The 23530-nt window shown below is 49.0% G+C and overlaps 1 protein-coding gene across 10 annotated transcripts in view; it reads left to right on the top strand.

Moving 5' to 3' along the window:
• Positions 1-12887, top strand: part of DEPDC5 (DEP domain containing 5, GATOR1 subcomplex subunit) — a 136784-nt gene extending 123897 nt beyond the window's left edge. For all 10 annotated transcript variants that reach the window (XM_032310146.1, XM_032310151.1, XM_032310152.1 and 7 more), the window contains 5 exons: positions 460-629; positions 5923-6094; positions 8666-8726; positions 11864-11946; positions 12115-12887. In XM_032310146.1, coding sequence (XP_032166037.1) covers positions 460-629; positions 5923-6094; positions 8666-8726; positions 11864-11946; positions 12115-12407 — 779 coding nt within the window. In that variant the 3' untranslated portion in view covers positions 12408-12887. The remainder of the gene's footprint in view (positions 1-459; positions 630-5922; positions 6095-8665; positions 8727-11863; positions 11947-12114) is intronic.
• Positions 12888-23530: the final 10643 nt, after the last annotated feature.

Below are 23530 nucleotides of genomic sequence, written 5' to 3'. Positions count from 1 at the left end.
ATCCCCCCGGGCCTCTGGCTTACATTCGGGTTCACTGCTGGTGTTGTATATTTTGAGTTCTGATGCACGTGTAAGGATGTGTATCCACCATGATAGTATCATACAGAATAGTTTCACTGCCCTAAAAATCTTTCTGGTTTTGTAATTAAAGTTTTACTGGAACACCGCCTGGCCTATTCATTTACATGTCTCTGGCTGCTAGTACACTGCAATGGCAGGGTTGAGTGGCTGAAACAGAGACCACAGAGCCTATAAAACCCAACATATTACCAGGCCCTATGTAGGAAAAGTTGACTGACCCCTGAACTAGATGATTTTCAGGAAGCTTCTAGAATCTGTGATTTTCGAGTAGGTGATTCTGCAGATGTGTATCTGGATGCTTAGCTGTTTGTTCTTCCACTTCATCCCACTCTTTCTTCTCCCTCTCTCTCTCGGGGTCCCTTCAATGTGCTGATGTAGCTGCCACTGTCCCAGAGCAGAGGACTGTGACCCTGGACGTGGACGTGAACAACCGCACAGACCGGCTGGAGTGGTGTAGCTGTTACTATCATGGCAACTTCTCCCTGAATGCGGCCTTTGAGATCAAGCTCCACTGGATGGCTGTGACTGCTGCGGTCCTCTTTGAGATGGTGAGCCTCCTTGTGTTGTGGTCAGGGCCTTGGCTCACCTTACCGAGGGGCACAGTGTATGCTTGGTAGAGATTTGTGTCACTATTTTTTCCCCCTTGGGTTCAGGCTCCGATTACCTTTCACCTGGACTGTTTGGAATAGCCTTGTAAAAAATTTAAACACAATAAAAAATTGAGACAGTCAACAAAGAACTAGGTCAGGGTTTCTCAGCCTTGGCACTCTTGACATCTAGAGAGGGATAATTCTCTGTTGAGTGGGGCTGTTCTGTGCATCGTAGGATGTTAGGCAGTATCTAGGACCTCTACCCTAAATGCCAGGAGCATGCCCACCTTGGGACAACCAAAAATGTCTCCAGATAATGCTGCATGTCCCCAGGGAGGAGGAATATTGCCCTCAGTTGAAAATCCCTGGTCTCGAGTGAAAAGTAAATCCTTCCCCCACCCTTACCCCGTTTCCAGGGATTTCCATCTAAAAGCAACCACCCAGAGGTGGGTGAGGGTTGGGCTAAATGGGTGTTATGTAGTAAGGAAGTCACTTATGTTTAGCACTAGGTGTTATATGTAAGTGATGAATCACTAAATTCTACTCCGGAAACCAATATTATGTTCTATGTTAACTAACTAGAATTTTAAATGAAAATTTGAAGAAAAAAATACAGGCAGCCCCCTGTTGCACCTGGCTGGCTCAGTCAGTAGATTGATCTCAGGGTTGTGGATTTGAGCCCCACATTGGGTATAGAGATTACTTAAAACAAAACAAAAACTTAAAAAACATTTTTTTAATGAATAAATAAAAACAGCCACCCCACCACTTTGTTGAGTGTACTTCCAGAGATAGTATATGCACATACAAAGCCTTGTTACCTTTTTTTTTTTTTTTTTTTTAACAGCTATGGTAGCTTGGAATACTGTAGTTGACACTTGAACAACAGGGGTATCAGGGATGCTGACTCTATGCAGTCAAAAATTCAAGTAAAACTTTTGACTTTCCAAAAACTTAACTACTAATAGGGTACTGTTAACCTGCAGCCTTAAAGGTAACATAAACAGTTGATTAACACGTTTTGTATGCTATATGTATTATATATTGTATTCTTACAATAAAGTAAGCTAGGAAGAAGAAAATGTTATTAAGGAGATCATAAGGAAGAGACAATGCATTTATAGTCCTCTGTTTATAAAAAAAAAAAACAACCCACGTGTAAGTGGACCTATGCAAACCTGTGTTGTTCAAGTGCCAACTGTATTTGCAATGTGTTTTTTGTCCTACTGCTATTACTATTGCTATTGCTATTACTATTACTATTTTTGTTCTGTTACTGTATCCTCAGTATGGGTTTAAATAAGTCTGCTTTGTTGTGTTTCAAACAATGTGCTTCATTGTTTTTAAGTGCTACAGAATATTGTTATTTGTTTGTATCATTGTTTACTTTTTTTTTTTTTTAAGATTTTATTTATTTATTTGACAGATGGAGACCAGAAGTGGGCAGAGAGGCAGGCACGGGCAGGTGGGAGGGAGCAGGCTCCTGCGAGCAGAGAGCCCGATGCGGGGCTTGATCCCAGGACCCTGAGATCATGACCTGAGCTAAAGGCAGAGGCTTTAACCCACTGAGCCACCCAGGTGCCCCTGTACCATTGTTTACTTAACCAGCCCCTTGACAGTGGCCATCACTGCTTAACTCTAGCTCTCAACAGGGGTCAGGTTGGGGGAGAGAGTGTGATTTTGTCCCCGTAGGAGCATTTGGTAACATTTGGAAACATTTTTACTTGACACTAATGGTAGAAGAGTGTCACTGGTGTCTAGTGGGGTAGACACCAGGGATACTGCGCATCACTCTATAACACCTTACATAGGACAGCCTCAACGACAAAGAATTAACCAGCCAAAGTTGAGTGCCAAAGCTGAGAAGCTGTCTTCTAATTGGTCTTCTGTCTTTTGTCCTTCTAGTCAGCCTGGCCGGTCTGTCTAATCTGGTCACTCACTGCTCGCACTGAGAGACCAGCCTGGCAACTGCCATCGCTGGTCCCAATCTCTTTAGAACAAGCCCTCCTTAACCAGGCTGTCAAAATCTTCCAGGTGCCCTCTTGAACCATCTTTGCAGCCTGCCACTCCTTTAATACACTCTCCCCTTCAACCCAGAAGAATGCTTTTCTGTGGCTTTAACGGAGTCCTGCTGTCCTCCTACATTGGCGCAAGCATCTCATTGCATTGCTGAGAGCAACCAGAAGGTTCAGGAAGACTTTACAGAAAGCTAAGATATGACCAAAGAGAGTGAGCATGGCATCAGCTGGCCGCATATTGTTTTTCTCTGCAGGGCTCAGAAACCTAGTTTTGTCCCACAGGGCATGATACCCTGGGGAAGAGATTTGTCTTTTTCTCTGCCTTCCCATCCCCAGTCTGCCTCTGCATGGCATTAGTGCCTCTGTGGACCCCTTCCCTGCAACACTGGAACATTCTCAAGGTCCAAATCAAAAGAGATGCCCCACGGAATGCTTGGGTGGCTCAGTTGGTTATGCATGTGACTCTTGATCTCAGCTCAGGTCTCAATCTACGGTCGTGAGTTTAAGCACCACATTGTGGTCCACACTGGGCAGGGAACCTACTTAAAAAAAAAAAAAAAAAAAAAATTCACCAAGCCACCTGTCTGGCTCAGCTTTCAGAGGACACTGGCTCTTCTCCAGCCAGTTGACACTGGGATAAACCACTCCCTCCAGGCAGTACTAACCCTCTGACCTGGTAAACTAAGCCTTCTCCTTGGAAGCCCTACCAGATAATCCTATCTCAAACAACATGACCATAACATTCATAGATGCACACGTATAGTCACAGTTCCGGGAAGAAGAGTATCTCCCCTGGCGAATATAGCAACTGTCTTTAAAAATACACTTTTCACACCAATTCGTGTAAAACCCACTGAAAGCTGCTAATCCCTTTATCATTACAGATTTGACCTTTGAATAGCAGGGGTTTGATTTTTAAATCAAATTTTTTTTTTAAAGATTTTATTTATTTATTTGACAGACAGAGATCACAGGTAGACAGAGAGGCAGGCAGAAAGAGAGGGAAGCAGGCTTCCCGCTGAGCAGAGAGCGCGATGCGGGACTCGATCCCAGGACCCCGAGATCATGACCTGAGCTGAAGGCAGCGGCTTAACCCACTGAGCCACCCAGGCGCCCCTTAAATCAAATTTTTTAAGTATATACAATACAGTACTATAAATGTATTTTTCTCTTATGATTTTCTTAATAATGTTTTCTTTTCTCAAACTTACATTATTGTAAGCATACAGTATATAATACCCATAATATACAAATATATGCTAATCAATTGCCTTTCTTATTGGTAAGGTCAACAGTAGGCTATTAGTTAAGTTTTGGGGGAGTCAAAAGTTATACTCAGATTTTTTTTTTGCATTGGGTGTTAATGCCCCTAACCCCTGTGTTGTTCAAAGGTCAACAGTATTTTTTAAGTTTTCAGAAATCTGTAGCGTAGATTAATTATTATTTTAAGGGAGTGTCCAAATTTGTTATAAATCACAATTTATTATGTAATTTTATAATATGTAATATTTATATTGTAATGTCTTTTGTAATATTAAAATATGACATATTTTAAAATATGACATAAAATAAAAAGAGCCTTAGAAATTATTTTGGTCACAGTCACATGACTGGCTTAGTAGAGCACGCGACTCTTGATCTTGAGGTTGTGGGTATGGGCCCTGTGCTAGGTGTACAGATTACTTAAAAATAAAATCTTTTCTTTTTTTTTTTTTTTTTCAAGATTTATTTATTTATTTGACAGAGAGAGATCACAGGTAGGCAGAGAGGCAGGCAGAGAAGAGGGGGGGAAGCAGGCTCCCCCCTGAGCAGAGAGCCCGATGTGGGGCTCAGTCCCAGGACTCTGAGATCCTGACCTGAGCTGAAAGCAGAGGCTTAACCCATGAGCCACCCAGACACCCCTAAAAATAAAATCTTTAAGGAAAAAAAAAAAAAAGAAAGATTATTTTGGTGAAACAGAAATCTTGGTTTTTGTTGATGTGTTGTTGTTATGACTGTTTCTAGGGAAAAAAGCTAAGAGTGGTCCCCTTCAATTTTTAACATAACCGTATCTATTTAAATTAAATTATCGCTCAAAATAAATAGCTAAATAAATAAATACACACACACGTATTTATATATTTTAAGATTTTATTTATAGTAGAGAGAGACTGGGAGCACAAGCAGGGGAGGGGCAGAGGGAGAATCAGACACTCTGCTGAGCAGGGAGCCTGATGCAGGGCTTGATCCCAAGATCGTGGGATCATGACCTAAGCCAAAGGCAGACGCTTAAGTGACTGAGCCACCCAGGCGTCCCTTGAAATAACATTTGACACATACCTCATCTGTATGCCAAAGCCACATACATGAGGGTTTTTTTTTAAATATTTGTAGCTTTATGGTTCAGAAAGTATTTTTTTTTTTTTTTACAGATTTTATTTATTTATTTGACAGAGATCACAAGTAGACCGAGAGGCAGGCAGAGAGAGAAAGGAGGAAGCAGGCTTCCCGCTGAGCAGAGCCCAACGCAGGGCTCGAACCCATGACTCTGGCATCATGACCTGAGCTGAAGGCAGAGGCTTTAAGCTGCTGAGCCACCCAGGCACCCCTAGAAAGTATCTTAAGATGTAGAAATTTGCCATTGTTCTCTAAGGAAATGGTACTGATGGGGAGGTTTGTCTCGCTGCCCCAGTTAACTTTGGTTCAGAGTCTTTGGACAGACGGCTTTTGGGAGTTTGCCGGAGAGAGACTTTCATTCCACCAGGTCAGGGCTTATCACTTTTGGCCAGAGGCCACCACAGTCATCTTGTGCCCTGCGTCATGTCCCTTCCAGCCAGCCTGAGTGGATTGTTTTCCTATTTGATACTTTGGTCTTAGTAAATTTTTGATAAAGGACAAATTTAGAAGGACTTAACTTATATCCTGTGACCTTCCTCCAATGTCCTATAGAATGAGAAGGCCATTTAGGAGGCAAGAAATAGCTCTCTCCTGTCGCTTCCTCCCAGAAGAAACACTGAAGTTGCCGAAGCTTGAACTGGGAGGAGGAACCACTTAACTCACAGTTCTTCAAGTATCTGTCAGAGGAGCAAACTGTGCTGTTTCCTGACCAGGACCAGTTTGGAGCCAGTGAACATGAATAAATGAACACGCCAATCAATACGTATGCCGCCACGGTGGCAGCCTTGCTCCCTAGGAAGTATTTTCTCTTGTCTGAATTCACTTGGAGATGACTCTGTTTCTGTGCTTTCCACCAGGTCCAGGGTTGGCATCGCAAAGCCACTTCCTGCGGCTTTTTGTTGGTCCCTGTTCTGGAGGGTCCCTTTGCGCTGCCCAGTTACCTGTATGGCGATCCGCTTCGAGCACAGCTCTTCATTCCACTCAACACCAGCTGCCTGCTCAAGGAGGGCAGTGAGCACTTGTTTGATAGTAAGAGACACTCCCCTTGGATGTTCTGTCTCCATGAATAAGACCCCCCCCTGCCCCAAGGCCACCCCTCTAGGCCAGTGCACAGAGGGAGCCTTTGGACAAGGGGGCTGAAAAGATCTGGGTCTCGTACTGGTTCTTTACTTAGTGTCCGGGTAACCCTGCACGAGTCACTTAATGCCTTAAATTCCTTATTCCTCAAATGAGAGCATGTCAAGTTGAACACTGCCTTGCCAACTCAGGAAGACCCTTGTGAGGCCGGGAGCAGGTGGTGGGTAGGAGAGGGTGTGAGACACTGTAAATCACGAGCAGCTCTGGTATTCTCCCCACACTCTCCTTTCCGTGCTCTAGCCTAACTGGCTTAGGACTGTGGGAATTTGAACCTTATGGGAGGCTTGAATCTGCTATTTCATGCAAACGGACTAAAAAAAGTGTGGGGGGGGGGCATTGAATGCAAAACAGGATCCAGCATCCTATTGTGCAAAGCTGTAGTGTGTCAGCACCTGGTACACACATGTGGCTTGAGTCCAGCGTCTCAGGGAAGACAGAGCAGAAGGGGGCTCGGAGGAGGACAGCAGGACTCTGAGGACAGCCTTTCCCCTGGGACAGGACTGTCAGTCCAGGGGGAATTGGGAGTGGGCGGAGGCAGGGAGTAGGTGGGGCTGCCTTGCTGCTCCGCCCTTGCTCCACAGATCTCTGAGGGTAGGTGTAGGACAGATCAGAGGACGAGTCTTACTTCACATGGCACATTATTTATCCCCAATTAATTGCTCATTTCGATGAACATATAAATAGCCCCTACAGAGCTCTTGGTGAGCTGACAAATGACCTTTTTGAAAATGAAAAGTTAGAATTGCTGCTAATATGTCAGTAGCCCTTTCGTGTCTCAGATGTAGACATTATAAATGTGAAATGAAGAATTTTTTGGTGTGAGGGAGATGGTTTCTTCCCGTGCCTGTGTTAGTCTGTGTAATGGTGGAAGGAGAGAAGCAGCCCAGGGGTGAGAGGTCTCACTAGGTCAGGGAGGCCTCACTAAATGTTGCCACACTTTTCCTGTGAAAAGGCTGCCCGGGGATGCAAACAGCTTGTGTTCCAAAGACCCATCTGTATATTCTTTGTTTACGTCTCAGAAGACGTTTTTATACAGACACTGTTTTCAGTGATGGTTAGGGTTTGAGGCAGGTCCCACAGAACCCCTGGAGGCTATAGGTCCCATGATCTGTAGAGTTGACACAGTGCTGTACACACACACACATACATACACACACCCACACACACACCCCTTCTCATGTAATCTCCCAGTGGCTGACAGAGGACCACTGTGGTCCTGAAATGCCACATGATTCTATTCGTATCTGATGATTTCAAGCCAGACAACCGCCTCATGCTGCTGTTTTTAATATGCTCAGGAGACACGTCCCCCACACCAGCCAGCCCTTCTGGGGTTTTCCACCTTCACTGTCACAGCACAGGATTGCTGGCAAGGCTGGCATTGGAGGACATTTTTGTATGAGCTGCTGGTTTTCCCTGCCTGTTGTAACCAAGGCTTCAAGACCAACATCCTCTGTTGGTTGCCATGGTTACAGCTGAAGAAAGGAGTCCTAGTTTAAAGCAATAAGGGCATGAATCTAAAAATCAATTTTCTTGCATCCATGCTGCTTCTCTTCCTGTGATCTCCCCTTCCAATAACAGTGGATTCCAAAGCTTAAAAATCTGACAAGGAATCTGCTCTTTGTTTTTACCTGTTAAGGCTGAAGTATTTTTTCTTATTTGCTCTTTAGTTGCCTGCAGCCCTCAAGTGTATTCTAGATAGAAAATTCCAAATGTAAAGAGAGTAGAGAGAGCACCCCTATTCTTCAGAATATCTTGTGCAGTTGCACCTCCAGCCCTCAGCGTCTCAGTCCCAAGAGCAGTGCTGGCCTGTTGCCTGTTGCCGAGCGACAGCCTGCCTCAGCCCTCCACCTCCTCCTCAGCTCTTGGTCCTCACACCAGTGATGCAGAAGGAGCGAGGCTGGAGCCATGATATGGGCGATGGAGGAAGGCTCTTGTCTGCTCCCCTGCCCTCCCTAGCCCGTCACTTTTCCAAAAATAATTTTTAATATTTATTTACTTCAGTTTCCCCACCCATAAAATAGAGCTTGTACCATTGTCTTTCCTTGTAGGGAAATTGAAGATGGGTAGTAAAATTTTTTTCTTTTCTCCTTAGAAGCAGATAACATGCATTTAAAGCTTATCTTTTGTTGGTATTTTTAATGTCATGTTCCTTTCCACTTTGCGCATAGGAAGTCATTAGAATGAGTCTTACCTCGAGTTCTGGTAGCTCACACTGGTTGCTGAGGACTCCTATTCAGTGCCTTTCTAGACCCTGATAGAGCTTCAGGGAAGTGGTGGTGAGAATGCGCCTTTGTTCCTTGGGACGGAGGCTGGTGTCCCAAAAGTGGTTAGTGTGGAGAAGCAGGACTGAAGCTCAGAGGGGAGGAATGGCCAAGAGAAGTGAAGGATACAGAAGGCCAGATCCAGGGAAACTTAAAAACCTTGGGATCACACCCTGGCATTTTTTTTTTCTTCTTTCAGACTTTGAACCGGAAACATACTGGGATCGAATGCACCTTTTCCAGGAAGCCATTGCACACAGGTTTGTCCCTTAGTAGGAGGGCCTCATGGGAGGGCGTTAGTGACTGTTGTGAGTAGTCGACCCAAACCCAGTTTGTTTCATTTCTGGGGAAGTGGATCTAGTTCACCAAAGACCGACTTGCTGCCGATACCCTACAGGACCCTTTGCCTTGGTTTCAAAGATAAGAATTACCCCTAAAGTTCCTGTAGCTGTTGTTTCTCAGACCACATTACCATCTTCCAGTTGAGCAGAAAGCATAGAGCTTCCTCCTTAGCCTCCAGCAAGACTTTGAGCCAAGCTGTCAAGCAGATGACATGAGATGAAAAACTATAAAATGCTTCAAGAGCCCCTTGACATATGCTGAGAAGATAATGGGGGTTAAAAAGCAATGGATAAGTCCATCAGTATTTTTTTTTAAAGATTTTATTTATTTATTTGATAGAGATCACAAGCAGGCAGAGAGAGAGGGGGGAAGCAGGCTCCCTGCCGAGCAGAGAACCTGATGTGGGACTTGATCCCAGGACCCTGAGACCATGACCTGAGCTGAAGGCAGAGGCTTAACCCACTGAGCCACCCAGGCTCCCAAGTCCATGGGTATTTACTGGCACTAGGATTTGTGCCAGGGAGGGGCTTCCCTGGGCTTAGCTGCCCTGAGGCCAGTCCAGCTTTGTCTCTAGAATGTGCCACTCAGTGTTCATTTGCTGCTTCATGTTAATCATGGCAGAAGCAAGTCCTCCATTCCCACTTCCATAATCCTCTCTCTCGGCACTGTCTGCAATGTCCTGCCATCTCCTTATTCAGCTGTTACCACCCCATCTCACACCCCACTCCCGCCCCGGCCCACCACAGACTGGCTTCTTCCTTCCAGCAGGAGAGGGTGCTGACTGGGGGCAGAAGGTAGGCAGCACAGTGGGTGGGTGGCAAAGGGCGTCAATCCAGAAAGCAGAGAGGCCTGGCTCACCTCTGCCTCCACCAGCATGCAGCTGAGCAAGTTCTGGAACTGCTTCACCTTCATTTTCTCACCACTCGCTGGGTTGTTGGGAGGGTTCTCCAGAGTTCCCTGTACCTAGGAAGCCCTGGGTAGACAGTAGGTATCATTAGGAAGACCCCAGCTGACCGATGAATTTATAAGCAGGTCTGATGCTTCCCTTGGATGATATCATTGGGTGGTAATTGGATTTTGCTGGCTACATGTCACTTGGGACATGGCCTTTTGATTTTTTTCATGTCTTCTGTCCCATCCCCACGAATCACAGCTTGGACTCTGCTGGTGTCCCTGCACCTGAACATCGCGGTCCCTTCCCCACCTGGACCCACCATCCTTACCTATATCTTACCCCCACATTCTCCTCTAAACCCCACCCCCTCCTCCATCTATCAGCCATGTTCTACCACAGATTCCAGGTCCCTGCTCTCTCAATCTCTCCTTCCCTTTTTTCCCAGCACACTCTGTCCATCTGTTACCCTAATGTAGGGGCCCCTGGAGGACAAGGGTATGCATTTTTCTCATTTTTGTTTCCCTTTACAGCACCTAGCAAAGTGCCTTGCCCAGAGTAGCTTTTGCACGTGGGGAACTCTAGATTGGAAGGTGGCTCTGAAATGAAACATTAGCCCACCCATAAGGTTCATTTCTGAAAGAGTTAGAAACTGGTCCAGTAAGTAAAAATCTATAAAAAAGGAAGAAGAGGAAGAAATTGGTCCAGCTTCCCTGGACCTTCCCCAGCTTCCCTACTGTGGCTCCCCAGCTCCTTCATATTTTTCTGGGTGGGTTGGGTGCGCCCCACCCCAACCCCACCTTTGCTGTAGTCCTTGCTCGAATGTTTCCCAAGTGGACAATGAGGGAGCCAAGTGCTATGTGGTTAATTGCCGTTTTAAAATTAAAGGTCTTCCCTGGTGACCTAAGGAAGAAATGAAGGAAAATTCTGGTCAGGCTGATCCATGCTGAGTAAATAAACAGCCTTGGTTGAAAAGTAGAGGGGAAGAAAGGCAAAATCCAGAGCATTCTTACACATGATAGAATCAGCCTATAGATGATGGGGCTTGCTGTGCATGTTAGCTGATCCATTTAACTTGCATATTTGACTTCATGTGTTCTTGATAAATAGTTATTGAAAGCCGGTGTAAAGCTGGCGGCTTATACAGAGAATGCAATGGAAGGAAACAGGTGCTTTACCTCCTTTAGTTCTGCCCACATCACTGCGTTCGTTACATAAACCTCTCAGACTCAGGGCGGGAGCTACATCTGTTAACACGTCCTTTTCAGCAGTTAACAGGTAGAGCTGTAATAAATGTGTTTGATGGAAATAGAAAAACCCGGAATAGAATAAACCATAGATGGGAAGCAGAATCGAGTAAGTCACAGATGAAAAGTGGCTCCTGCTGCCCATTTCCAGAATGGAGCAGCGAAGCAGAGAGCCCCAGATTTCGTTCCTCGTTTTTAAGAAGAGGATTTCAGTTAAGAGGTTTCATTCCATTTCACTTCAGAGCTTTCTTTGAGAACCCACTATGTGCTTAGAACTAAGGGAAAGAGGTGTGGCTAAGATGAATTAAGATAAGCACCTTCCAGGGCACCTGGGTGGCTCAGTGGGTTAAAGCCTCTGCCTTAGGCTCAGGTCATGATCCCAGGGTCCTAGGATGGAGTCCTGCATCGGGCTCTCTGCTCAGCAGGGAGCCTGCTTCCTCCTCTCTCTCTCTGCCTGCCTCTCTGCCTACTTGTGATCTGTCAAATAAATAAATAAAAATCTTTAAAAAAAAAAAAAAAAAAGATAAGCACCTTCCCCCTGTCATCCTGTGGGTGGGAACCCAGCATGGTGAAGGACCCAGTGTGGATTCTAGGGAGAGAGAGAGCAGAGGGGTGGGATGGGGCAGTGCAACAGCGCCCAGGGGAGGGACTGACTGGACAGGTGGAGGGGCAGAGACAGGGCTAGATGTGGAGTGCAGCTGGTGTGAGGGCTCTTCCCCACCTGGAGATGACGGGAGGCCTGTGGGAGGAGGTCTGGTGAGGGCGAAAACCAGAAGCCTGAGTGTTCAATCTTGGAAGAAATTTTCCCAGGTCCCTGTAGCTCAGGCTGTCAGGAAGTCCTATTAGCCACATCTGCTCTCCCTGTATCTTTAGCTAAGGAGGCCCTAATCTGTGTGTCTTCCTGTGCTTCCCTTAGGTTTGGGTTTGTGCAAGATAAATATTCCGCTTCTGCTTTTAACTTCCCCGCTGAGAACAAGCCTCAATACATCCATGTTACAGGTGAGACACTCTAGGCAAAATGTGGAGTAGGTGGGTTCCTGTGGCGGGAGCCTGTGCACGAGACCCTCTCCCCATGATTGAGCCTATGTCTGCAAAGCCCCTGCAGCTGCCCAGGGGTAGGGGAGCCCTCCTGGTGGTGGTGACATGGGGCCTCCCCTTGCTCCTCAGGAACAGTGTTCCTGCAGCTGCCCTACTCCAGGCGCAAGTTCTCAGGACAACAGCGGCGGCGGCGGAACTCCACCAGCTCCACCAACCAGAACATGTTCTGTGAGGAACGGGTTGGCTACAACTGGGCCTATAATACCATGCTGACCAAGACATGGCGCTCTAGTGCCACAGGGGACGAGAAGTTTGCTGATCGGCTGCTCAGGGATTTCACGGACTTCTGCATCAACCGCGACAACCGGCTGGTTATGTTCTGGACGAGCTGCCTGGAGAAGATGCATGCCAGTGCCCCGTGAGGCCAGGCTGCACCGCGGGCCGAAGCACAGCCGAAGCACAGGGAGGATTCTTTTCTTGTCCAAGTCCAGTAGGGGCAGTGGGGCTCTGGGCAGCAGGCGGCAGTGCCTCCGTCCGTGAGTGAGGGCCATTGCTGCTGCTTTCCCTCCCTGCCCCGCCAACAAAATGTTCTTCTCCTCGAGGAGAAAGACTCGGGAAGAAACGAGTGCTGAGAGCAGGTGGGAGGCCCAGATGGTCCGTGGGAGGACCTCAGTACTGGGGAGGGGGGCGAGCAGCCCCCATGAATGTCCTTGGAGAAGGGGTGGCTCCTGAGAGCGTCCTTTCTTTCCCCTAGCCGTGGGCTTTTCGGAGCCGTCTGCTGATTCCCGCCCAAAAGTATGCACAGGATGTAAGATAGTTTTGTGAAATAGTGTACCATAGGCTCACACCAACTGTATATACCTGTACATATCAGAAGCAGGAATAAAGTGCCACATGCAGCATCTCTGGCCCCCGCCTTGTTCCTGGCAGCGGCGATCCCATCCTCGGCTGGGCAGTCGGGCCTTGTTGGCAGGGACATGGTGGCAAATGAGGCAGCCACAGAAGGTGAGGAGGACTTTGAATTCACTGTCTTGGGAGAGTCTGGCTGTGGATTTCCTGAAAGATGTCTTTTCATAAGCCCTTGGGCAAGAACAGAATAGTTTCTTTCAGACGTATTGAGCAGAGCAGATAGTACCACGCACAACTGCAGGCTTGTGCTGTCAGAATGAATCTTGCTAAGTGGGTGAACCCAGGTGTGGCACGCAGATGTCATGGCATTCTGAAAAGAAAAGGGGGGGAGTCTACTGACACCAAGGTTTAGAACCTACTCCTTAAACGGATAAGATTCAGCGTGGGGCCTCAGCCTCAGCACCCTTCCCTAACCTGCTAGTGGCAGGGGTGAGGGGTTGTGGGACAAAGGGGGCATGACTAGGTACTGCCACTGCCTCCGCCTCCATCTCTCCACACAAGCCCTGTTGATTTCTGTCCTCAGTAGCTTGCAAAGCCACCCATTTCTTCCCAGCCTTCTGCTGCTGCGCCCAGCCCTGCGCAGCCCTCCTCCATCTTCCTCCTCCTCTTGCATGGCTAGGAGAGCCCCTAACCCATCTCTGCTTTCCCTCCAGGCCATCTTCCACCTGGCAGTCAGAGTCTCATTTAAGAACCACTCTGATCGTGCCCGCCACTTACTTAGACGTCTTTGGTAACTTGAACTTCAAACATCCTAGACATAGCCATGTACTATCTGTCCTGGGCTGTTCCTCCAACCACCTGGAACATCACAGACTCTTTAGCAGCTCAGGTCCTTTGCACATGCTATCCCAGTTGCTTAAAACACTCCTCTCCAGGCCCACTCTGCTTGCTAACTCCTGGTCATTGTTCATCTGCTCTCTGCTCACGTGGTACTTCTCTAGAAAAGCACAGTAGGCTACCTGTCAGGTCTTCTTGCAGCACCTTGTACTTCCCGGGCAACACTCAGCACATTTCCATGCTAGCATGACAGAAGCTTGCCTATTTTGTTCGTCTCTGTGTTCCTAAACATGCAGTGTAATATAGCAAATGCTGGAGAAATGGGGTTGGCTGAATATGTGGAGTGAATGAATGAACTCTGGACTCAAGGACTTGGGGGCTGGGTGTTGCATCTGAATCTCCCGCGCTGGGTTCTTAAGTTACTTAATGGAACGCCTTTCCTCAAATTGGAGCTATTTACGCTACACTTAGAGATTTTGAAAGAAAAGATCTGTTAATATATGTGAAAGCACACGGGTTGATTCCTGGTGAGGAATAGGTCCCTGATAAAAATCCCATTTTCTTTCCCTTTCTCACTTTCCCCTCCCTCAGACAAACCTTTACTCTTTGTTAAGCTTCCATACCCTTCATTTGTAAAATGGGAAACTGTCTGCTAGGATGGTAGGAGGACCAGAAGACAGAGGTATATGAAAGCACTTACTACCTGGCAGGCAGTAAACAAACGGTGGTTCTGACATTCCTGGATGGAAAGTCCTCTTTGCCATGTTTCTGATCCAGCTTCCTGCCTGATTGTTGCCGGATGTGGCAGCATGATTCCTACATGATTGTCGATGGATGTGCCTGTCCGGATCAGATCATGTGGCCCAGACGTGTGTGGTCCTCAGTGATCTACTTTCCACCCTCCTCTTCCAAAGATAACCCAGGAAAAGAAGGCTCAGTGATTTGGTGGAAGAAGGCAGCTGACAAGCAAGAATGCTAGCCACTCATTCTTCAGAGCCGGGCCTGAAACACCTGTGCCCTTGAGACCTGGTTCCCCCACATTCTTCCTTTCTGACCAGCACCTCCTTCCACCCACTTGTCCAAGGCAGAATCTGGGAGTAGAATTCAATCCTCTTTCAACTCCACCATCACCTAGTCCTCCCACCTGTCCCTCAGGCCCGCCCACCTCCCTCCGTGCCTGCTGCTCAGATGCAGAGAGAGCCCAGCCTGAGGAAGTATGTGGTTTGGTTAGATATGAGGGATGTGTCCATGCAGATCGGAGGCCCCACACCAGGTGTATAAATGTGAATAACCATTTCTTGGTGGAGAGAGGGAGGCGGGAGGCTTGGGGCCAAGAGGACCTGGGTTTAAAGCCCAGCCCTGCCGTTTCTTTGCTGTGAGATCTAGAGTGTTCTGGCTCTAGTTCTGTGAGAGCTCGAGTGCGGTTCCTCACCTGTTAGAGACTACATGGCCTCACCTTTCTTCCCAACCCCAAACAACATACATATACCCCTACCTCTCTTGAGTGTTGCTCTTCTTCTGTGCTTGCGACAATGTAATTATTTGCTGACCCCTTTCAGCCCTCTAGGCTGAGAATTTCTTCTGGCACACTCTCCAGTCACTGAGAATTGAGTGGGTGAGCTGGTGAGACCAAGGGAGCAGGTGCACATGGCAGGGACCCTCACAGGGTCTAGCACAAAGGAAGGACACATGGACTATAAGGAGGACCTTGATGGGCTCACCAATCTGGTTCCCTAAATTAAGTCATGGAGGGCGCTTATTCATGTTCAGAAGTGGGGCATCAAGACCCAGACACATGCACAACATGACTTGGGGTCACCCCAGTGTAAGGGGGATGAGGGTGGCCAAGTAAGTAAGACAAGAGCCTTAGAGCAGAGGGGTTCTTGGAGATCTGGCCCAACCCTTTCGTTTTCTCTCAGTTAAGGAAACATGGAGTGACCTGCCCTAGGCTCTAGGTGGAACTGGGACAAGGGCCAGGTCCTCCAGTTCCCAGGCCCAGTGTTTTTCTGAGCATTTGGTTGTAGTCAGCCGTGTGGCGGTTGAGAGGGCAGGTGCAGGAGGCAAATGGCTGGATTCAGATTCTAGCAGGGCCACTGGCCAGTGTGTGAATCTGAGTAAGTTACTGCATCTCTCCAAACCTCAGTTTCCTCATCTATAAAATAAGACACTACTACCACCTCCCAGAGTTTTGAAAACCACATGAGAGAATGTGGGTAGAGAGCTTGGACAGTGCCTGGAACATTGTGCCCCTCCCTCAACTTCAACTGTTAAAGTGATGGCAATTGCCCCAGACTCTCTGAACACCAGGAGTTTAGAGAAGGGAATAATCAGAGAGCTGGAGTGGATGGGCTAGTCTTTAAAAAGGAAGTGGCCTTGAGCCTCGTAGGATGGACAGGAGTCAGAGTGGTCGAGAGCCTAGTGTCCCCACTTGGGCCAGAGGGCTGCACTCCACTAACTAGTTGCTGTGGTCATTCTGCCTTATCTAGGTGCCAAGAACCTCTGTTGAGAAGTTTTTTCTCTTGTCAGAGGTGCCACATTGCCAAAAGCATGAAGAGGGCCTTCTGACCATGCCATGCTGGCTCCTTGTCGTGAACAGGGTTGTTGACCGAAGCTGAGCAGCTCTGGAGACATTTCTCAGTTCTGTGGTCATGCCGAGGTGTACCCAGGCCGTCGGACACCTGGGGACCCACCAGACGACCTCCTGAATGTAGAAATGAATCCAGGGTGGGGAACCACACAGAGTGTGAGATGCAGAAAAACCTGATGGGAAAAGAGATGTGATAGAATAACACCTGCACCCTCTACCAAAGGAATGGAAAGAAGCCAAGAAGTCTTTACAGCAGAAGTGGTAGCCGTGTTAGTCCCCCAGCTGTGGTTCTCCAGTGCTCCTGGGTGAAGGAGCTTGTATAAACTGCAGATTCCAGAGCCTCTCCCGGAGATTCTGAAGCGGGGTGTCCTGGGACTCTGCGCTAGAAACAGACACTCTGCTCTCAGTGGCTCATTTGAGAAGCCCTGTTCCAGATTCCTCTCTGGGCTTCTTCGTGAGTACTCTATATGCAGCTCTAACTATCCTAGAAGTCTGATTCTTAGACCAAAGCAGATTAGAAGCTGCACACTGAAAGGCAACACAGTAGAGGCAGAGAACTTGACACCTGAGGGAAATGACATCTGAGAGCAGACAGAGAGTTGCCCGGGCTGCCCAAAGCACAGGACCACCGACGCCTATGCAGCTGGGCCGGGAACTGCCAAGTACTACATGGGATGGGCACGGAAGCCCATATCCCCTGTGTAGGAAGAGACCCATCCAAATAATTAAAATGGAAACTTGAGGTATTATAAGGAAGAAGCAAATGACATACGCTTGATGCTAAGGAAGTCTGTGAGGCTTTACCAATGTGGATAGGAAATAGTGGGTCAGAAAGCTGAATAGAAGCCAATTTCAGTTATATATATATATAATAATGGTCACTCCATTTCTTTTTTTTTTTAAGATTTTATTTATTTGACAGACAGACATCACAAGAAGGCAGAGAGAGAGGGAGAAGCAGGCTCCCTGCTGAGCAGAGAGCCCGATGTGGGGCTCAATCCCAGGCCCCTGGGATCATGACCTGAGCTGAAGGCAGAAGCCCTAAACCACTGAGCCATCCAGGCGCCCCTCCTTTCTTTTTAAAAAATTTTTAAAGATTTTAATTATTTGAGAGAGAGCTAGTGAGGGAGAGGAGCAGACTCCCTGCTCAGCAGGGAGCCTGATGCAGGGCTCAATCCCAGGATCCTGAGATCATGACCTAAGCCAAAGGCAGACCCTTCACTGTCTGAGCCACCCAGGTGTCCCAGACACTCCATTTCTTGAGTGTTGGCTGTTCTGGGAAATGTAGCATACATACTTTATGTTCCACTGCATTGGGTAATCTTACCAGCCATCTTCAGACCAGATGAGAGTGGAAGGCCCAGGCAGGGGAGCCCAGGGCCACACAGCTAATAGCAGGGCTGGGAATCAGGCCTGTGGGATCCCAGAGCCCAGCCCCCGTCCACTGTGCTGTCCCCCTCAGCCGGGTCAGTGAGGCGTCACCTCTGCTCTGACCTGGGGCTCTGGCTAGGGGCCCCGTATTCCTTTCAGCTGACTCTAGTGTGTGTGGTACGGCTCTGCTGGTGTACAGATGTGTAACACGTGATCGTGGCCTCACATATAGACGCTCTGCTGGGAGTACACAGTGATCTGAGCGTCTGTCAGTGGCTTTTCCTCACCTCCAGGCTCCTCTCTGGAAGTCCCTGTCTGCTCCTTCCCTTCCAGCCCCACACCGACTTCAGCCTGCAAGTGCATTGGGTACCTCTTGGCTTTCAGGCCAGGCCACACACTTGCCCAGTGCCTGGCCTGGATTTATGGGTTGAGGGGGGCAAAGCAGGCACCAAGGACTCATTCCTACCCATCTTTAGATTTGTTTTCCCTCTGCTTCTCTGGCTGCAGCAAGATTCATCTCTTTCCTCAGCAAATCAGCACATAGTCCTTCCAGGAAGAAAATCTCTTCTCACCCTGGTGGCAAAGCACAGGGTGTGGGTGGGGGGAATTGCTATAAGACCACCAGTAAACCCCTCTCTCCAGGCCCCAGTATTTTCATCCAAACTCTTCTGGCAATGAGTCTGGGAGAAGCCTTGGGGAATCACAAGATTTCAGATCTTTCCCCTCCTCAACTAGCAGAAGAGCTAAGTGCCAAGAGGGAATAGGAGTCTCTTTCAGTCTCTGAGGCAGCTGGTGGCAGCTCGGATGGGAGCTGAGTCCCTTACCTCCTCTCTGTCCACTGTGGATTTTACCAGATTGCTTATCCAGGCCCAGTCTCTCCCCGTTAATCCTCAGTTGTCTCTTAAAAAGAGACAGAATTTTATTTTAAGCCCAGGGCATTCTGGGAGAGAAACATCTTTCCAATGTCTTTGTTCATCCAACCCTAGTAGCTCACATTCTGGGTTCTTCTCCTCCCCACAGTCTGGGAGCAACAAATAGGTGTGACCAGGCGCTGTCCTAGGAAAGGCACCTCTTCACAAGGTGAAATGTCCTGCCTCATCCTGTGTGTCCTCAGAAGCTGAGCAGACACAAGCTTGAGAGGGCGGGTGGGGCTCCGCCCGAGAACAGCCTGTGACATTTCTGTCCTGATGCCGTCTCAAAACCCCCACCCCTTTTCCAGGCGGTTGGATACAGCACTGGAGGAGAACCAGGAGCGAGCCAGGGGTTCTCAACTGGGGGCTATTTTGGCCCCCCTTTGAGGGACACTTGGCAATGTCTGGAGACAACTGTGGGAAGTGCTACCAGCATCTCGTGGGTGTTTTTAAACACCCTGTAATGCACAGAACAACCCCTACAGCAAATAATTATTCAGCCCCAAACATCAATAGAGTTGAAGTTAGGATACCCTGAGCTAGATTCTGATCTGGTAAGAGGCCCAGATGGCGGGCTCCTCCTTCCTGTGACTTTGGAGGAAAAGATACATGCCACTTGCCCCTGATTATGGAGCTCTAAATCCTTTTCTGATGGCAACCCCATCCCCAATCTCCTATAGCTATTACTCTTGCTATGTCCCAAGGCCAGAGTGGCTAAGGGACCTGCTTAGGGACATACCCCAAGTTGTGCACAGAACCAGGATTAGAATCCTGGTCATACTGAGTGCTTACATACTGTGCCATGGCCTTTGTGTTTCTCTTTCCTTGTACAAACAGCTTGTCTCTCCAGTAACATATAATCTCCTGGAGGGCAGAGAGCACACCTTGCTCATCCTTGTGTCCTCCACGTTGAGCACCCGTCACACATAGGGGCTCAGCTCATTTAGCATTGGTTCAATTCATTCATTCGACCATGTCAGCCCTGCACTCTCCGTGGAAGGGCACAGGTGTAAAGCACTACAGAAATAGAGGAGAGGGGCCTAATTCTGTGTGGGGGAACTGGGAAGACTGGAGAAAGGGGCATTTCGACTGGGATTTGAAGGCAGGCGGGTGAGGAGGGTGGGCCAGGGAAGGGATTCTGGGGGGCACCAGATCAAACAAGAGAACGTGACTGCCTAAAACCCGACAGAGAGGAAACTGGAGAGCAATTTCTCCAAACCCGCCCTACTCAGCGCCCACTTCCAACAGCTGATTTCCAGAGGGAGTTTAGTGTGGTCAAGTTCCAGGGTACAAACCAGAGTGACACATGGTCCACTGTCAGGAAGCCCTGAGCCAGCCTGGGCCCCAGGGTCCCACCTTGGGGAGGAGGGGACAGAGACATGACACCTTGCTCACCTGTCAGGCTTTGCTCTTTCTGGTCGTGGATCTGAAGAGCATGCTCTAAACATACCCAGGCTCCAAGGAGGGGGCCGACATCCCTGATGGGGCCAGCAGAGAATGAGCCTCTTTGATTATCCCCTTTCTCTTCAGTAAGCCAGAAACCCTGCTCGTAATTTTGGCCTGTCCAAGCTCCCAGAATCATGCTGAGTCTAGGGCATGGGTGTGAGACCCCTGGCGGGGGGTGTGCTATGAAATATTTTAAGAACTTGCACAACCACCTGGACTCCCTACAGTTCTTGTCTGACTTGAGTGCCCACGACCTGTGCGATCCTTAGCAAGTCCATTCCAAGGGCTGGACTTCAAACTTGGGGGCAGGGCAAGGATGATGTTCCTTCTGCCTTTTTCAAGGAATTGGGAGTTGGAGACCTAATGCCATCAGCTTTGCCAGGTGGTCTGGATGGGACACAGAATATGCCATAACTTTAAGGCCGTGCTGTAAATACACCCCTCATGGAGACCAGACACTGTTTTGGATGTGGCTGGCAGATGTGCCGGGAATCTGGTCCAGCACAAGCTGGTCTGAAGCTTGGGAAGGGAGTGACAGAAAGCAGAAGAAAGGTAATAGCTCTTAACACTGAATCCCAAGCAAGTGCGTGCCCATGAGCCAAGTGCTAGTAGCCTGAGGACAGCCTGAGGGAGGCGGCTACGTGGTGGTACCCACTCCGCCAAGGAGAAACTGAGTCGCAGCGTAGTAGAGCGACTTAGCCAAGGTTACTGAGTGTCCACGTGGCAGGGGAGGGATTGAACATAGGGATCCTTCACCCCCAGGGCTCTTCCCTTAGAGAGAAAGAGGCGGGGGCATGGAAACAAGAAGCCCACTGAAGGTAACTTCCATGGTGGGGCAGCCATGTCCGGGAAGGAGGGAGGTCAGGGCTTGGGGCCTGGGTTCCCCACATGGCAATGAGGGCCACATTCCCAGGCTCTCCAGTGCCTCATCTCCACACTGGCCGCAGCTGGTGGTTGGCGCTAGGACAGGAGCACTCCTGGGTGGTGGGACACACAGGATGTGTCTCGCCTCAAAGCAGAAGTGAAACGGGGTCCACTTCCCCTTGCGACACGAGGCAAGTCTGACCACCACTCCCTTCCCACCATCTCCTGCAGAAACTAGGAGACTGGCAGCCCCTGCTGGGGTCTGAGATTGGGGTTGGGGGTGGGCACTGAGAAGCCAGCCTGGTCTGGGGACCTAACCCATGCTGGGGGCTGGGTGTCCAATTCGCAACTCACACGGCTTGGGATCTCCTCACGCATGCCTCCTTGGACAGCATCTGCGTGATTGGAAGGTGCTGTTTCTCCCAGGTTCTATGATTTAGACCTCAAAGGAGACGGCCCTTTATACAAGTATTCTGTCTCCTGGCAGGATAGCAATCAGCTCGTCTCTGCAAGAGGGAGATTCGTTTGTGGCTCACTCTCTCATTCATGTTCACAAGTTTGGTCATTCTCCTGTCGGCAACCATTGAGAGCCATCTTTGTGTCAGGTATCGTGCGGATACAGGAGGGAGAATGATGGTGAACCAAATGTTACGTAGCTCACTAGTGTTATGGCTGTGGAATAATTCATTGTGAAAAGTGCAGCAAAGGCAAGGAGAGGTCGCTGTGAGAGGTTGAAGAGGAGCCCCCAACCTGGTCTAGGACTCAGGGAAGGCTTTCTAGGCATTTCCATGGAAATCTGATGGATGGCAGAGCTTGCAAAGGGCAGAGGTGGGAGGAAAGGAAGAACCTAAGAGGGAAATGAAGCTTGTGAGCCCCGGGGAGAGGCGGTGTGGCCGGAGAAAGCAGAGAGACGAGGACACGCAGGCTACAGGCCACTGAAGGGGGTCTCCCCATCTGACACATCTTCAAAAGAAATATCTGGAAGGCCCAGTAACTTTAGGCAAGAATTTCTCTTCTCTGGACCTCAGTCCCCTCTTTTCAATAGGAATGTGTTCACCATGCGTGCAGGGTTGCTGAAGAACCCTCAGTTGAAGCACTGGCTCGGTGTCTGGCAGTACGGAGGATCCTGGTAAGTGTAGCCATTAGTCTAACCGCGACAGAGCCAGACCAGGAATCCAGGCTCCAGGCCCGGCTCCCACTCTCTGGGGGCTACTTTCACCCCAGAGCCACTTCTAGGAGACACGGAGCCTGGTCACCCAACCTGCTTCCTGTTGTAGCATCTCCTGACTTTGCCAGCCTGGGAAAAGGCTTCAGTTTATAGCTATGGCTGGCCCTAGAAGCGGATGCCCCCCTTTGTGCCTCCCCGCCCCTACATGGCCCCAGCTGCCTGACCAGACAGGCTTTGCAGACTCTCCCTGCCATGCAGGTGAGGGACGGAGGTGGCACAGAGCTGGCAGCCCCAGGGCGGAGTGGCAGCAGAGCTGCCTTGTTCCCCAAGGGTAGAGCTGCTCTGGAGTCCTTTTCTTTTGACTCAGGGAAGAAATCTTCCTGAAGAAGGAAGGAAGTAGCATTGACCACATGCCTGGAGCTGTGTGGGGTGCTTTTGCTTGCCACCTGGTTTATTTCTAGCAACAACCCCTCATAGTGGGCATTATTGGCTGCCTCTTACAGAGGAGTACCTGTAAGGATCAGGGTCACCCAAAGTCACCCAGCTCGCATGTGGCAAGATCTGGATTCTACACCAGGTCCTATAACCTTACCCTGTCCCCTGGCCCTCAGAGGTGGGCCTTTGGGTTATGTTTTGTTGTATTTTGTATTTCTTCTAGTGCAAGCCCGTTATAGGAGGACTGGAAACGAAGTGGTCAGGCCCGAGTTTTGATTTCTTCATTTGGCCTATGGCCATAGGAATATCACACAACGATCCAGGGGGAGCCATCTCAGTGAAGGGTAGGGCCACCCCCCTCCTGCTCCTATTTTACAAAAAGGAAACTGAGGCCTAGAGATGGGGAGCAACTTGCCTGAGATGACAAGGTAGCTCAGCAGAGAGCTGGGCCAGGCCACACTCTCCTTCCGGACTCCCTTCTCCAGCCATTTTCCTTACCCTCTCTTACGGACCTCCACGGCTCTGTACAGTCTCCACACACTGGAGGATCCCAGGCTGTGCGGGCCCTGGATCGACGTTCTGCATTTCCTTCCTTGGGCGCCCTAGTCTCATGATTCTAACCACCAGCTACTTAACCAGGCCTGTGTGTCTCAACCTGAGATCTCTAGCGCCAGCCCCACTTCTGAACTCCAGCCTGTCAGTCCAGCTGCCTTCTCAGCCTCTCCTGAGTGATCTCAGAGGGTGCCAAACTGGATATGTGTAAAACACAACTCTTGATTTAGCTGTGTCCTCCTGGCTCCTACCCAAACCTGCTCCTCCCACAGTCCTCCCCGTTTTAGTCTCTGTACCATCATCTACCCGGTTTTTCAGGCGGAAAGCCTTGGGTTATCCTGTTTCCTTCCCTCGGCCCCACCCACATCTAATCCATTAGCAAAAATATATTGTAATCTGACCTTTTCACCACCTCCACCTTCGTCTGATGCAGCAGCATCCTGGCTGGTCCTCCTGTGTCCTCTTTTGCCTTGGAGAACGCATTCTCACAGCAGCCAACGTGCTCTCTTTTAAACATAGAACAGG

This window comes from Mustela erminea, chromosome 13, assembly GCF_009829155.1.
Source record: "Mustela erminea isolate mMusErm1 chromosome 13, mMusErm1.Pri, whole genome shotgun sequence".
Classification (NCBI taxonomy): domain Eukaryota; kingdom Metazoa; phylum Chordata; class Mammalia; order Carnivora; family Mustelidae; genus Mustela; species Mustela erminea.
This window is presented reverse-complemented; position numbering and strand designations above follow the sequence as displayed.